Source organism: Leguminivora glycinivorella, chromosome Z, assembly GCF_023078275.1.
Source record: "Leguminivora glycinivorella isolate SPB_JAAS2020 chromosome Z, LegGlyc_1.1, whole genome shotgun sequence".
Classification (NCBI taxonomy): domain Eukaryota; kingdom Metazoa; phylum Arthropoda; class Insecta; order Lepidoptera; family Tortricidae; genus Leguminivora; species Leguminivora glycinivorella.
In genome coordinates, this window is record NC_062998.1 from 21107685 (window position 1) to 21123921 (window position 16237).

Sequence of the window (16237 nt, forward strand, 5' to 3'; positions counted from 1 at the left end):
CACAATTCTTGTTTTTCCACACAGACTCTACAGTTAGTGATATACCTAATATAATAATTATAATCTAGCCTTTCGATTTCGACCTAATGGTGCTCCCACAATGGGCTGTTATAAATGTTATAGAACATATGGTGTGACAAGGACAGCGCGCCATCGCTGTCCCTGTCACGCGTGGAGATATTAGTCGTTAGAGTGTGGGTCGATGTCGGTGGATGAGTCACGTCACGCCGGTGCACGCGGCGCGGGCGCGGCGGTAACCCGACTCGGGAAGCCCCGGGCGCCCGCGCCTGCCGCCTGCCCCGCTTCGCTACGGACTCACGCCGCCATTCCCTTCTCAACCCTATACTAACTACAATATGTACCTATTCCATACTTCACATGCAGATATCGACTTAGCAATAACATATATTTGATACACCTAAGTCATATTTCAGCAACTAAGTAAATTGCTTACACTGCGTGTAACGTGTAGGTATCATGTACACTCGTGTATACCTGTGTACCTCTACAGTAAGAGCAATAAATTAAAACGAGCACTATGACTAGTTTAAACAGTGGAGAAGAGCCGCGTGCATTGAACGAGGAATCGCGAGCGTGCCGCGATAACCCCTCGGGAGCGACCAGCAAATGTCTGGAACTCTGGACTACGACAATAATTAGCTCACGCGTTATCGCTGTTCAGAGGAAAGGGGACGGCCACTTCTTATTAAGGACCTATAGTCCTCGTTTTCCTCCCTGGATATTGAACTATGGCCCTGCGTTGGACTTTTGTCGAGTTTTTAATTATTATAAAAATTAAAAACATTACCGTTTTCATGCAAATGTTAAAAGAGTCCTAATAATGTTTTCACGTAAGGCGTCATCCATATATTACGTCACAGTGTAAGGGGGGGGGAGGGGTCATACTAAATGTGACAATCCCTGTTAAAGGGATACAAAAAAGCGTGACATAGGGGGGGGGGAGGGGTCCAAAAACCTGAAATTTGGTGTGACGTAACATGTGGATGATCCCTAATCCTATCCGATGTCGGCTGTAAATAATATGTACAATGAAAGCAGTGTGGCGGCAGGAGTAGCATATCGTCACATCCGATATCGGATCGGATATATGTGAAAAGTTGAAAACCCCTCTTATAATAATTCAAAACTAAAAAAAACTAGAGGCATACCTGTGGACACTATGCATCGAATTGAGTCCAGTATTACAGGGAGGAAAATTAGGAGTATATATAGATATACATACAATGAAAAGGCGATTCATGCGGCCCGTCCGTCCCCTTTCGTCTTAATTTATTTAAACCGCGGGCCAGGATGGACCGCGCGCACTTGCCAACCTGTCGCTGTGCGACTGTGCACCACTTCGTTATATTTATTTATTTATTATTTATTAATAGCCTACATGGTGTTCCACTGCTGGGCAAAGGCCTCCCCCATGGATCTCCATCCGACCATTCCGACCCCCCTTTATATTTTGTGTGTATGTATAATGATGTCAACTTGATAACGTCAATACAACGCCCAAACAACAGAAAGGACAATCGCCATGTTATCCCCAACTTCCCAACTAGCAATTCTAAAAGGAACAGGCTCCCTAGACAAAAGAGAATTATGGCCCCAAATACCTTAATTTTCAAACTAACTCATGACCAGGTATATTATAGTGCAAGTAATTCACTTACAGCTACTAAATTAAGTACATTTTTTTTCTAGCGACCCGCCGCAGTTAAATCCGTTTAGTAGTTTTTGAGTAGAGCGTTATAACATTTCGGCGTCGGGCGACTCTGGCACACACTGGTGGGAACAAGACGAGCATACTTTCGATTGCCAGAGTCGTAATCGAATACAACTCATGGTAAGCTCACTATACACATGAAATAACAATACACTCCTTTTTTTTGGGCAGTCCTGTAAAAAGTTCTATTAGGGTTCTAGACACTTTTTTCGATGATTGTATTTCTGCCCAAACAAGAATCTGCCATAAAAAGAATCTGCCGTAACCAGAATCTGCCCAAACCAGAATCTGTCCTTAACCGAATAAAGGGAATGAATGAATGTTGTAATTGCTAGGTAAATGGACCAGAGTCAGCAAGGAGACGTTACGCGCGGCGCGGCGCGGCGATGTATGAGTCGGAGCGCGGTACCTGCGAGCGCCGGCGCAGGTACCGGTCGCGGGGCCACAATGGCATTCCGGCCATCCGAAATGAATCAAAATTCATTGCAGCAGCTCTCGAGCCTTGTCGCGCCGGCGTCGCCGCGCCGTCCGTCAGGATTATACCTACTACTACAGCGTGCGTGCTCGTCCAAATATATTTTGAATAATCTCACTTAAAAATTCATAGCGCGATTAAAGTAGCGCCATACGTAGGTGCTCGAGTAAATGTAATAGCGAGTCGGACGTGTTTTGTGCGGACGACCGGCGAGCCTTCCTCCTGCGATGACTGGTTTCTTAGGTGTATCGCGACCTCCCGCGCCGGCGGGAACAATGAAAGTGAGAGAGGGCAGGAATGCGGCGGGGCGGGGGGCTGTTCCCGGTTCCCAGGCGAGGAATGCAAGCACGACCAACAAAGCCTACGCGCCGCCATTCACCCCTCGCCGCCGCCGCCTCGCCCGCTGCCGCCTCGTAGCGGTACCGAGTACCGTGCCCCGAAACTACACTTCATTTTTTTTTTACTGACTTCCCTCTAAGTAGCTTTCAAGTGAATCGGAAGTGATTCTACAATGCATAGCTTTGCTGCTCTACCTGCGAGTCCTGCACTTGACTTCAATGACAAACCGAAGGCAGCGGCTTGTATTGTACCTAACAAGTTATGTGTAACACATGTATAGGTAGGTTATACCTACACCTATTATTAATGTAGTATAAGTACTGTCATTTAGAAAAAAATATTATCATGCAAAGTAGTGTATATTAAGTACATAATAATATATTTCATACTGTTTCAAAATCTCTTAAACAGTATTTAATTGCGAATAAGATATATCAATGTACAAAACTCGCACTGATACTTTTAAAAACTTTGTCTAGGCACTCCATTTTGTGTCTCCTGTTACAAAACGGAACGGTTAGACGTCAGTGTCGGTGTGCGGAAGTAGAGTGCACCCTGCGCGGAAGCGGAGCGGAACACCGCAACCCGACTCCGCGCGGCGGCCACAGGTCAGGCTTGTCAACTGTAACCACTAGGGTTTGCTCCCGGGAAATACCGGTACCGAAAGTACCGGGAATTCCCGGGATTTTTGGCCAAGCAAAGAACCGGGAAATCAACTTGAAAAATCCCGGTACTTTCGGGAAATACTTTTTAATTAAATTTTTTGCTACAAAATGTATTTATTTCTGTTTATATTATTTAAACAGTTGAAAAATAGGCATAGGTACAGTAACACTCGCTTAATCACTATTTAATAGTGAGCCGTGGGCCACCAGTAGTCGAGTTTTGTATTATTGGTGAAGGTTTGTTATATTCATTTGTGTATTTATTTTTTCTCTCTCAATCTCATTTCTCTGCATGTTATAAAACTGTGTTCGCATATTTTGCGATAGACTTAAAAACTACTACCTACCTACCTTACCTACCTTTTATTCCAATTTTATTTTATTATTTTTTGTTTTAGTCTCTTTTATATTTTTATGGGCTTTCCTATAAACTGTTGTACTAAGTGCTATATTTGTCTACCATTCTTCATCACATTTCACCTACTCAAAGGTTAGCTGGAAGAAATCCCTTAAAGGGATAAGTTCGCCTTTGTACTGTCTATCCTGTGTCATATTTGTGTTTTGTGTTTTGTACAATAAAGAGTTTATACATACATACATACTACTAAACGCATATTTGTGCGTTTTTCACCTATGTATTAATAGAGTGATTCTTGAGGAATGTTTAAGGTTTTATTATTATAAATTGATTATTAAAACATGACTTTATGTGCTAAAAGTCGGTAAAAATGACGCTGCTTAAGAGCTTTAATCGATAACCCTGCCCGTACGTACCAACCGACTTTAACAAAATAATGTATAGTGGAGTTGTCGCTCTTATACATAAATGTAGGCCTAGAAAAAAAGTCGGCAATGAATTATGTCTAACTTTTAAGGATAATTGCTATAAACATGCTTAACTGTTAAAAAATGTTTACATACAATGTGGTATTACGGTATTCCACAGAAATTTGTAGAAAATGACTAATTTTCTCGAGAACGTTCCCTCTGACTAGCAAAAAAATAGTGCACCATCTCAAATGTTTTGTTTCCTTTAGTTTACAGTCTTTGCTTCAAATTATAGTGGAGTAAAAGTAAGGTACCCTGGACATAATTCAATAACTCGTCCTTTTTAATATTTTATTGGGTATTATTATTAAGCATCAAATAGTAATTATGTACATAGATAAAAAAAAATACGATCGTATTCATATCTTATAAAAATCATGAGATAAAGTACATTATCCCACTTTTCGCTAACAGCAAAATAGTTAACCGAAAACTTTGTTAGATTAACTTTGTGGTGCACTCAGATGCGATCAGTTATTAGCGATATTACACAGAAAATAAATCTGATTGTGTACTTTTTTTACCGTTTTCATTTAATGTGAATATCTAGGTAGGTAAAAATGGTGACCATGATATATATATCAATTTGCATTGTATTGAGTATATATAGACATTTATCACCGATCTTAAACATATATTTTTAACGCTTAAATAAACATGAATTTCTCAGTAGGTATAAATTGTAACTGAGATTTTTTTGCTTAAGACCAGGTTTTTGTGTACTATAATCATGATTTTATCAATATTAATACTGTGAAGGTCGCGCTTAAGAAACTGTAAATGTCAGTAATTTAAAAGGGTGCAAAGTTGTCGTAGAGCGGCTGGCGCGGGGCGGGGGGAGCGCGCGGGGCGCGGGCCTGGGAGAGCGCGCCGCGCACCGGCCGCGTCACCGCGGCGGATCGGTTAATAGGTTAGGGACGTAAGGTACCGGCCACACCAGAGCGTCGCGTTCTCGGGGCGCGCAACGGACGTCCGCGCCACGCCACCTGAGTGTAATTCAAAAATCGTCTCCTCAGTACATTTTGTATAGGAAGGACGTAAGACGCGCCCCAGGCGGCGTGGCGGCGGCGTGGCGCGCGCCGCGCCGCCTGGGGGCGCGTCTTACGTCTAAAATAAACACAACGGACGTGGCGTGGCGCGGGCGTGGCGAGGACGAGGCGCGGACGGGGCGCGGACGCAATCTAAATTACACACAAGAGGTGAAAACACGGCCCGATGCGTCATTATACAGGCTGATTTCGTTGCGGAAACGTCTTCCTCGTCCGATGATGAAGATGCGTTTGCCTTGCTGCAAATTCTCAATATGCAGAGGCACAGGAGATATTGGGTTCACCCTATGCGAAAATTATCCGAACATTACAGATATTTCGAAACCATGGAAAAGTTGCATGAATATCCGGATCTTTTTCGTACAGTTTATAAAATGTCAAATAAAAATGCAAATAATAAACCTTTGAATTCAGATTTCTTATCCCTCATGCCTGTTTGCCCCACCCAACCATACCCAGGCTGGCCCCGACTCCAAAAATAATTGATTTGTTTATAATTTGGATGTTTAGATTATTGCAATACGATAAGAAATCTGAATTCAAAGGTTTATTATTTTTTGCGTTTTAGTTTCTCCGTGTTTTGTAACGCGCTTATTTTTGAAGGCGGTTTTATATTAAAGAAAAATTTATTTATTTATTGATTTTAGTGGTTCCTATTGATATTATATACGTACAGTAGTGAAAGAATTATCCTTTAACTCCTAACCATTGAGGAGTTGACCTTCCATCATCAGCTCAGCGACATTAAAATTTTTACCATCAATCGTAAATATTGGTGTACCTATTAAAAATACACTAAAAACATTACATGTGCCTATAACATTTGAAGAGTTCCCTCGATTTCTCCAAGATCCCATCATCAGACCCCGACTTGGTGCCAATAGGACCATCTCGGGGTTATACCCGTTCGATTAAAAAAAATAATTTGAAAATCGGTCCACAATTCTCGGAGATATCGAGTAACATACATACAAAAAAAACCGGCCAAGAGCGTGTCGGTCCACGCTCAGTGTAGGGTTCCGTAGTTTTCCGTATTTTTCTCAAAACAATTTTCCTAGAAAGTCTTTATAAAGTTCTACTTTTTTGATCTTTTTTCATATTTTTTTAAACATAAGGTTCAAAATATAGAGGGGGGGGGACGCACTTTTTTTTTCCTTTAGGAGCGATTATTTCCGAAAATATTAATATGATCAAAAAACGATCTTAGTAAAAGTAAACCCTTATTCATTTTTAAATACCTATCCAACAATATATCATACGTTGGGGTTGGAATGAAAAAAAAATCAGCCCCCACTTTACATGTAGGGGGTACCCTAATAAAACATTTTTTTCCATTTTTTATTTTTGCACTTTGTTGGCGTGATTGATACATTGGTACCAAATTTCAGCTTTCTAGTGCTTACGGTTACTGAGATTATCCGCGGACGGACGGACAGACAGACAGACAGGGGAAACTATAAGGATTCCTAGTTGACTACGGAACCCTAAAAAACATTCAGTCGAATTGAGAACCTCCTACTTTTTTTGAAGTCGGTTAAAAAAACAACCTTTATTGCCGGCCGGCAAACGGCTAACCGATTGAAACAGAAACATAAATGAAAAGAGAGGGCGAACGGCGACACCTGCGTGTCGGCGATTTCAAAGGTAAGCGCATGTGCACCCGATCTCGCTACCTACGCCCAGGTGCGGGCGCGGCTTTCGACCTTCGCGCCGTGCAATAGAATTTAATGTCGGCTGCTCGTGTGCGGCATTTTCAACATCAAAGGGTGAGCCTATTTTGTGCAAAATTCTATTATATCAATAACTTCTCACGTCACTAGATTATCGACTTTGAATGTCGAGTATATTTATAGTATCATCACTTTATTTCAGTGTACGAATTTCGTATGTGTTAAAAATCATTGTTCTAGCTTCATAAACCAGGGAGGAAATAATGGAGAGCGTTTATATGTCTTGTTTTGCCTTAATTCAATATCATCACATATTTTTGTTGCTGATAAAATAATACATCCTATATATCAAGGCCTTGTAGCTCGGCGAAAGAATCGTGATCGCGGAGTGCGCCGGCACTGATTATAATTATTTTGTCCAGTTATTATAATAACCTATACAAAAAGTAATATTGTCTTCGGTTACCGCGATAGTTACTCATGAAATAAAACTATGGAAACGGATTAAATCGCGTATAATGAATTTACCAAAAAGTACCCATACAAAAAGTACCGATAGAATAGGTATTCTAATCTATATCTGCATAGAACTATTTAAAACAAACCACAAAAGTTCATAGTTGATCGTTATTGGTACAATGGTACAGTCAGCAACTCAGCTGTGAATACAGATAAAGTGCCAAATATATGTATACACACACCTTAATGTACCAAGTACCAACACTTGTACAGGAAATAAAATACTCTATACATATTTTTGGCACTTTGTCTTGCCAGCTGTGTTGTTGACTGTACACGATCTAAAAAGGAGCCGAACGGTTATTATAATTACGCGGTGACTTGCGTAGTCGGCGGCCGCGCGATACATAGTGCTGTCTCTGTTCAGGCCCCGTAGCCGAATGCCATTTCTCCGACGCGAAACGAAAACGAAACGCAGTCTGGCTCTGTCGCGCCAATACGCAAGAGCGATAGAGATAGATACCTATCTACTAGCGTTTCGTTTCGTGAGCGTTTGTGCCATTCGGCTACGCACCCTGTTCTCACTACCACGAATTTGAAGAACAATATTGCTGTCTCTCTCAATCTTTAGGCGTCATTCATATATTACGTCATACTAAATGTGACAATCCATGTTAAAGGATTAAAAAAGCGTGACATTGGGGGTCCAAATAGTAGTCCATAAACCACGTCTTTGACCAACGTGAGTGATATTTCTGTCACTCTTTACGTCTTTACTAACAGAAATTTAAATAACAATAGTGCTATCTCTGTCACTCTTTACTAACAGAAATTTAAATAACAAAAATGATATCTCTGTCACTCTTTACTACCAGGAACTTAAATTATTATAGTGCTATCTCTGTCACTCTTTACTATCAGGAACTTAAATTGTTATAGTGCTATCTCTGTCACTCTTTACTACCAGGACCTTAAATTATTATAGTGCTATCTCTGTCACTCTTTACTGTGTGCGGGAAGTGCACATACCACGAGTTTGACTAACATGAGTGCTATCTCTATCACTCTTTACTACCAGGAACTTTAATTATGATAGTGCTATCTCTGTCACTCTTTACTACCAGGAATATAAATTTTATTATTATAGTGCTATCTCTGTCACTCTTTACTACCAGGAACTTAAATGATTATAGTGCTATCTCTGTCACTCTTAACTGTGTGCGGGAAGTGCACATACCACGAGTTTGACTAACATGAGTGCTATCTCTGTCACTCTTTACTACCAGGAACTTAAATGATTATAGTGCTATCTCTGTCACTCTTTACTTCTAGAAACTTAAATATTTTTTTCGGTTTCGGTTTTGGTCTTGGTTTCGGTGTCGGTTTTGGTGTAGGTTTCGGTGTCGGTTTCGGTTTCGATTTCGGTTTTCGTTTCCATTCCCGTTTCGGTTTCCGTTTTCGTTTTCAGTTTTGTTTTTGTTTAAACTAACAGAACTAAAACTAAAACCAAAACCAAAACCAAACCAGAAACGGGAAACCGGATATCGGATACCGTATATCGGATACTGGTTACCGGTTACTGTCTACCGTTTACCGGATACCGGTTACCGTCTACCGGTTACCGGATACCGGTCACCGTTTACCGGATACCGGTTAACGGTCATTGGTTACTGGTTACCGGTTACCGGTTACCGGTCACCGAATACCGGAGACCTGTCACAGGTTACCGGTTAACGGTTACCGGATACCGGTTACCGGATACCGGAGACCTGTTACCGGATACCGGTTACCGGATACCGGTTACCGGATAACGGATACCGGATATCGGTTACCGGATACAGGATACCGGATACCGGTTACCGGGTACCAGATACCAGAAACCAGGTTTTGATTTCTGGTTTCTCATGTTACAACGTGTATAGATTAGTCGATACCAAGTCGGACACTTCCGATTAGGCGATTTCGGCTCGCATTGTTACGCAGCATTCGAGTGTTGAGTTTCTCACACATGAGGCCCCCTAATAAAATTTGTACCACTCATATTATTGATTTGACTCTCGCAACACAAACACCTCATGCCCACACAAATACACACAAAATAAAATCATTCACAAACTTCAAATCATTCAAAAACTCAACAGTCACACGCGCTCCTCGCGGTCCTCTAAGAACTCCCTTGCGAGAGTCGACACTTCAAAATGAAGCGACATCGCATCGGCTCATCGTCCACAAATCCGAAAAGATCCACCGATAAATTTGTACCGGAAAGACCTCACCGCGACAATGTCACATTACCCAAATTACTTCAAAAATCCTCTGAAAGTGAAACAGTTCATTAGGTTTACCGTAAGAGTGAGTGAGACAGACACGCACTGTGCTTCAAATTTGCCTCGCCAAAATACGTTACACACGACTCGAAAGAATACAGTCTTAAGCGCCGCCGCAAGCTTTCATACATATTACGTTGTTGTGATCCAAGCATCTCGTCAAGCTCGATAGGTACTATTATTGAGCTAACGACTTGACCAGTTTAACGTGACCTATCGGACTAATTGATTTGTATGACTTTTGTCACTTGTAATAAGGGAGCTCTCTTATACTGGACGGTGAAATATTTGTTATCGAAGCGTTTTGAAAACGCGGCGCCCTTGATATCGCCGAGCGAAACACGTGTTGACGACTCGCCGCCCGTTCCCGCTACTACTATACTAGCTATACCTACTCTGTGCACGACCTTATTCTGCAGGTAATAACGTTCATATTAAAGCGCAAGTAAGAAAAATATCAATTAAGTAATGAATCTTACATATTTGTTGTTTAATTGATTTCGTATAGTACTAATAATATATTAACGGCAAAATTTACCATCTTTCAATTTAGTTAGGTATTTTTCCTTTCCTAAAATTATCAATATTTAAGATTTTGAACAAGCGCCAAAAGTATTGGTATAAGTTTTAATAATTTATCAACACACGTAATATTATATTCATAATAAATTGCAGGATTACGGTTAACAATATTTTCTAGTGAAATACGCCTGAAAATGTGTAACTTACTAAACCTTCTTTATAAATGATAGTTCTGTATGAATTATTTATAAAAATTAGATGTTTTTATATGAAATGCAGGTGTCACAACATAATACAAACACTTTTTCCGGATTACATTTAATACTTTAGTTATAAAATCAAAAAATATTCAAAGTTCGTTTTTATTTTTTTTTAAATTGAATCAGAACCCTAATTTGATTAATAATTTGTATTTTAACTATCACTAATGATACTTTATACGACAGAAAAAGAAAATTACGGTTATCGAATTATGTCCAGGTCAAGCTATTTTTCCTGGTCTATTACGTGTTTGGGGAATTTTGTGAGGTTTTACTGCCGGTCTATAATCAATTATTATATTTCTCTAATAGTATTTGTCTTATTTCTTTTACTAAGCGATTAAACATCTCTCAGTAATGGCACATCGCTTAATCGGAGCAATGTATTGCAACGGTAACCATTAATGCCTAATGCCTATGGTTGCCAGATAGTTGGGTTTAGGCGGAATTTTTCACGATTTTTTGCTTGTTCTACCGACTCCCACAATTCATTATAATAACAAAATTAAAATTTTGTAAAAACCCCCGACCGCGACATAGTAGACCGATTTTGATGAAACATGGCTAAGAACACTCCCGACTAACTCAGCTTTCAGACAAAAAAAACTAAATCTAAATCGGTTCATCCGTTCGGGAGCTACGATGCCACAGACAGACACACACACAGACAGAGAGACAAACAGACAGACAGACAGACAGACAGACAGATAGACAGACAGACAGACAGACAGACAGACACTTCAAACTTATAACACCCCGTCGTTTTAGCGTCGGGGGTTAAAAAAGCAGATAAAATAATACGCCGAGCGAAGGCGGTGCGGTTCGGTTATGGTAATATAATAATAAAAGATGTAAAATGCCAAAAAATATGTTGTTTTATTTGAAAAAGCGAAAAAAATTGACCAGTCCCGAAAGTACCGAAAATCCCGGGAAATCCCGGTTCCATATTGCTTCGGTACCGAAAATCCCGGTTCTTTAAAACAGTACCGGTACTGCAATCCCTAGTAACCACGCGCACTACTCTGCTCGGACCATACCTGTCCACCTACCTTGCAACTCTTGCAACTGTTCACCAACAACAAATTTTTTTTTAAAGATCATACGAGGCTTATACGAGGTGACATGCGGATAACAACATCAGTTGTCATTACTGTTGTTGTCCGGCCGCACCACGCTGCCAATTGCAGCATCAACGTTTCAGCGGGCACGGGTTCGAGAACCGTACCCTAATATAATGATGACAGTGTTTAAACATCATTAGGAAACCAACTGTAAAGGCTAGGATCGCTATGCTGAGAAGTATCGCCAGCCTACTTAGGTCTCCGCTATCAGTGCAGTTGCAGGGACTGGCTGCATTCCGCGCGAGCCAGCCGGCGGCGGCGCCCGCGCGCGGCGCTCGGTCGGCACGGCGACGCACGGGCACGAGCCGCACAGCACGGCGCAGGCGCACTTCGCCGCCCACCCACCATTGATCCGTAACGACCGTAACCTTGTATTACTCGTACCTAGCGATCATACATGTTCGGCACCCTATAACGGCTATAACCAATTTCAATTCAAATGTCATTCAACTTACCTAATAAATGCGAATTCTCAACTCCACGCTGCTTCGAAATTGATATATAGGTTCAGCGGGGCAAATCTCGACTGGGGGTCAATTGTAACTAATCTATTTTTTCCATTATTACACTATGATGTTGAGTTCTACAGTGGTTCTACATGTATCCACTGAACACGCCTACCATATATAACCGGTGCGGTGGACACTATTTAATAATGCAAACATTCTAAAACATGAAAAAAATGGACCAGTTACATTTGCCCCCACGTCGAGATTTGTCCCGCAGTCCCGCTGTACCTTAGGTGCCTGATTAAAGATATCCTACCATTATTGTGTAAGTATTGAAAATATAAGTTTAATAAGTTAAGAATTTCACGACCCCCTTCCTCCCGTGAGTGTCGTAGATGTCAACTGAGACACTGACTCTTTATTCTATTCTTTATTATTTTCCTAAATTTGTTAAATCTACAACTTATTGCTACGGACGAGCGGAGCCTCCTGATAAAGTGTATTATACTTAGGAAGCTCCAACCTATAACTAAAAATGTAAACATTTATTATAGAAATAAATATTTTTCATTTTTTTTTCATTTCATTTTCATTTTCAACTGAGACACTGAAACTTTGTAAGTCCGAGTTTTATTATTATATCATCTATTTCGTAAGGTAAAGTGCTGTGAAAATGCTTTTTCAGTACAAATGGTGTTTTTTTACGCACTAGTGCGAGAAGTGGTTCATTATATGACAGGTCGAAACTTCGGAAGGTCATCTGTACTGAAAAACGTCGTACGATACACGTGCGAAAAGGAAATTCGTAACTCGTGTCGATTTAAAACACTCCCTTCGGTCGTGTTTTAATTTATCGCCACTCGTTTCGAACTTCCTTTTTTACGCACTTGTATCGTAATGTACTATTTCAGTACAGATGGTGTTTTTTTACGCACTAGTGCGAGAAGTGGTTCATTACATTGCCAGGTCGAAACTTCGGAGAGCCATCTGTACTGAAAAACGTCGTTGTTAGGTATTACATACATACATACATACAATCACGCCTGTATCCCATAAAGGGGTAGGCAGAGCACATGAAACCACTAAAGCTTCAGGGCCACTCTTGGCAAATAAGGGGTTAAAAGAAAACGAAACTGTGGCATTGCAGTGAAAGGGTGCCAGCCTCTCGCCTACACCACAATTCGTAACTCGTGTCGATTTAAAACACTCCCTTCGGTCGTGTTTTAATTTATCGCCACTCGTTTCGATCTTCCTCTTTTTCGCACTTGTATCGAAATGTACTATTTCGCTTGGTTTGTTCACAATTTAATTCTGACGAGTGTGTTTTTATTCCATCAGAAAGATAGTAGAACCTTAATACCTAACAACATTCATAATGAAACAACGTATACTTTATAAATGTAAGGTGCTCTACGCTCTACCCTCCTAAGAGCAAGCTTTGGCCACAAACAACACCTGTTAGTGAAGCTCATCAAGATCCCACCTCACCTCACCTACGATATAAGAATGCAACACGACAACGTCGACAACGCAATTCCTACTAGGTACTTTACTAGTGATCGATAACTAACAACGTTTTAATTTCATGGCAGCGTGAACTTTAATCTAAGTAAAGAAAAGGGAGGTATGTAACAATTTCAGGTCTTGAGAGGTTAAAATTATTACATTTGTTTCGTGGGCCGTAGCCTATTTTACTTACATCGAAATAGTACATTACGATACAAGTGCGGAAAAGAGGAAGTTCGAAACGAGTCTCGTTAAATTAAAACACGGCCGAATCACTCCGAAGGGAGTGTTTAAATCGACACGAGTTACTGAAAAACGTCGTACGATACACGTGCGAAAAGGAAATTCGTAACTCGTGTCGATAACACTCCCTTCGGTTGGGTCGTATTTTAATTTATCTCCACTTGTTTCAAACTTCCTCTTTTTTGCATTTGTATCGTAATGTACCATTTTACAGCTCTAAATTCAAACTCTACTCCACTTAACATCAGATAAATTTAATAAAATATACCTAGAGCATAATATCATTTAAATAACAATAAATACATATGTAAATATGTGATACAGATAAATAAACCTATAAGACGTGGGTATACATATAAATACATACCTAGACGATTGATCCATGTAGGTACGAATTTATATAGGTAGGTACCTAGTACCTATACCTAGTAAGAATAGAGCAACCAGCCAAGCGAACATTTAGCGAAGTAAAACAGGTAAATAAGTATGTAAGAAGTAACCACCACTCAATAGATAATATAAAAATTAGTCAATGTAACTAGGTATTCCATATAGGTATACATAATACCTACGTAGGTACACTCGTATTCTTAAAATTATGCAGAACGTAATGCAATTTATATCAACTTCAGTGCCAAACACTTAAATCAAATTAGCAGCCACTCGACCGAGTGTAGATAGGTAAATGAGGTGTTTATATACAATCCGCACCTGGTCCATCGCTATCATCAGCTGATACGTTATGCCTCAGGAAGAACTCGTCCGCGAGGGCGCAGGGAGCGGCCGCCGCGGCCACGGCCCGGGCCCCCGCCAGCGTCGCCAGGACCAGCACTAAGCACCTCATGTTCACACTCGCACAATAATCCGATCGAGGACGATACGTTTTAATTGGTGCGAGTACGCGTTCGCGGAACGGTCGATAGCGCGCAGATTGCGTGCGCCCGCATTGGAGCGCCGTCCCGGACTGAACTGACAGGCTGGAGCGGCACAGCGGCGCAGCGCGGCGGGGCGACGCACGGGCGCGCGGCCGCGGCGGCCCCACACGGCACAGCACAGTGCACTCCTCTCCTGCTGGCCACGACCACGTCTTTCCACACATGACAAGCTTTCTGTCTAAAACACGGACACAACTTGTGTTTGACGTCTGTCATAAAATCCAAAACAGAAAGTTCTGAAAGAGTAGTCTATGGAGCCCGGCATTCTGAGATTCATCCAAAGAATATAATACTCACTAGGAGGATTAATCCATCTCTATTCGCAAAGACTACTACTCGTAATGAAATATTCAGTTTATTTGAATTTGAAACAGCGACCGGCATCGGTAAACCAATCAGCTCTATCGAAGAAGCGCAAAATCACCGCTGTCATTTTAGTATTAGCTATCAATCCAATCATCATCATCCTCCTTGCGCTGTCCCGGCATTTGCCACGGCTCATGGGGTCCGCTTTGACAACTAATCCCAAGATTGGCGTAGGCGCTAGTTTTACGAAAGCGACTGCTATATGACCTTTCAACCTGTCGGGTAACTAGGGAACTACTTAATTGGAATTACTTGGCTAAGAACACTCTGGACTAATTCATCTTTCAGATGTCATAGCTAGTGTTCCCTTTGCCTGTCACCCGACAACAAAATCTTTCTTTGTAAACATGTCATATATTATTTATTAAATAGCTCACTGTACAGTGGACTGGGAGTAAAATAGTACATTAAATACCATACAAGTGCGAAAAAGACAAAGTTCGAAAAGAGTGGCGATAAAAGTATGCCGGTCTTGTCCGCACTGACCTCTACACTATTTTTATTAGTAGGTAAATATTTTGTTGACATCTATAGAACGTTACATTATTTTAATTTGCTCTTTTGCTTGACGATTATCTTTTTAAGACACAAATGTGCTTGTAGTTGTTTACAATTTGTTCTACTTATTATGTACCTATATGTATGTACGGTCATGGACTTCAATTGTTGATCCACGTCTAGCTCATTTTATACTGGACACGTCATAGTTAAGCATAGTTAAGCTATGACGTTCCAGCATAAAATAAGCTAGAAGTGGATCAACAATTTTAAAGTCCGTGACTGTACCTACCTACCTAATAATACCTACTCTCTACAAAACTAGTTACCCCAAAAGTTATCCTTATTTCGGGTCGAAGTAATAAATGATGTCCCATGGTAATATAGCCCATTTATGCACATCAACCCCGTAACTTTCATGACAAACAAACATTTGTTTGTTTGTTTATTTGACTTTCATGACTTGCGGCGTACTTTACCTTGTTACTTGCCACTTGCCTTTACTTTGCCTGAAGTTACCAAGTATTTTTTGAAGACGATGCCTGCGACCGTAAGTGTGCAATTCCCGAAAAGTTTGTACATTTGGATCACGTCTCCGATTTTGATAAAAATTGGTAGGCTGATAGAGTCCATGATGCTGAGCAAGATCCACTAGGTTTCCCAAAATGTCCGGTGTAGTTTGTATGAAACCTTCCTTTATTGTTACCAGATTTCTATACATTTTCGGTAACAAAAAAGGAAAGTTTCATACAATCAACCTAGGACATTTTGGGAAACCTAGTGGATCTTGCTC

General features: G+C 40.7%; 1 protein-coding gene across 1 annotated transcript in view; it reads right to left on the bottom strand.

Moving 5' to 3' along the window:
* LOC125241604 (division abnormally delayed protein) overlaps nt 1-14624 on the bottom strand; it is an 82124-nt gene extending 67500 nt beyond the window's left edge. Inside the window, exon 1 of the mRNA XM_048150165.1 lies at nt 14357-14624. Coding sequence (XP_048006122.1) covers nt 14357-14489 — 133 coding nt within the window. The 5' untranslated portion in view covers nt 14490-14624. The remainder of the gene's footprint in view (nt 1-14356) is intronic.
* Between the last annotated feature and the right edge of the window lie 1613 nt (nt 14625-16237).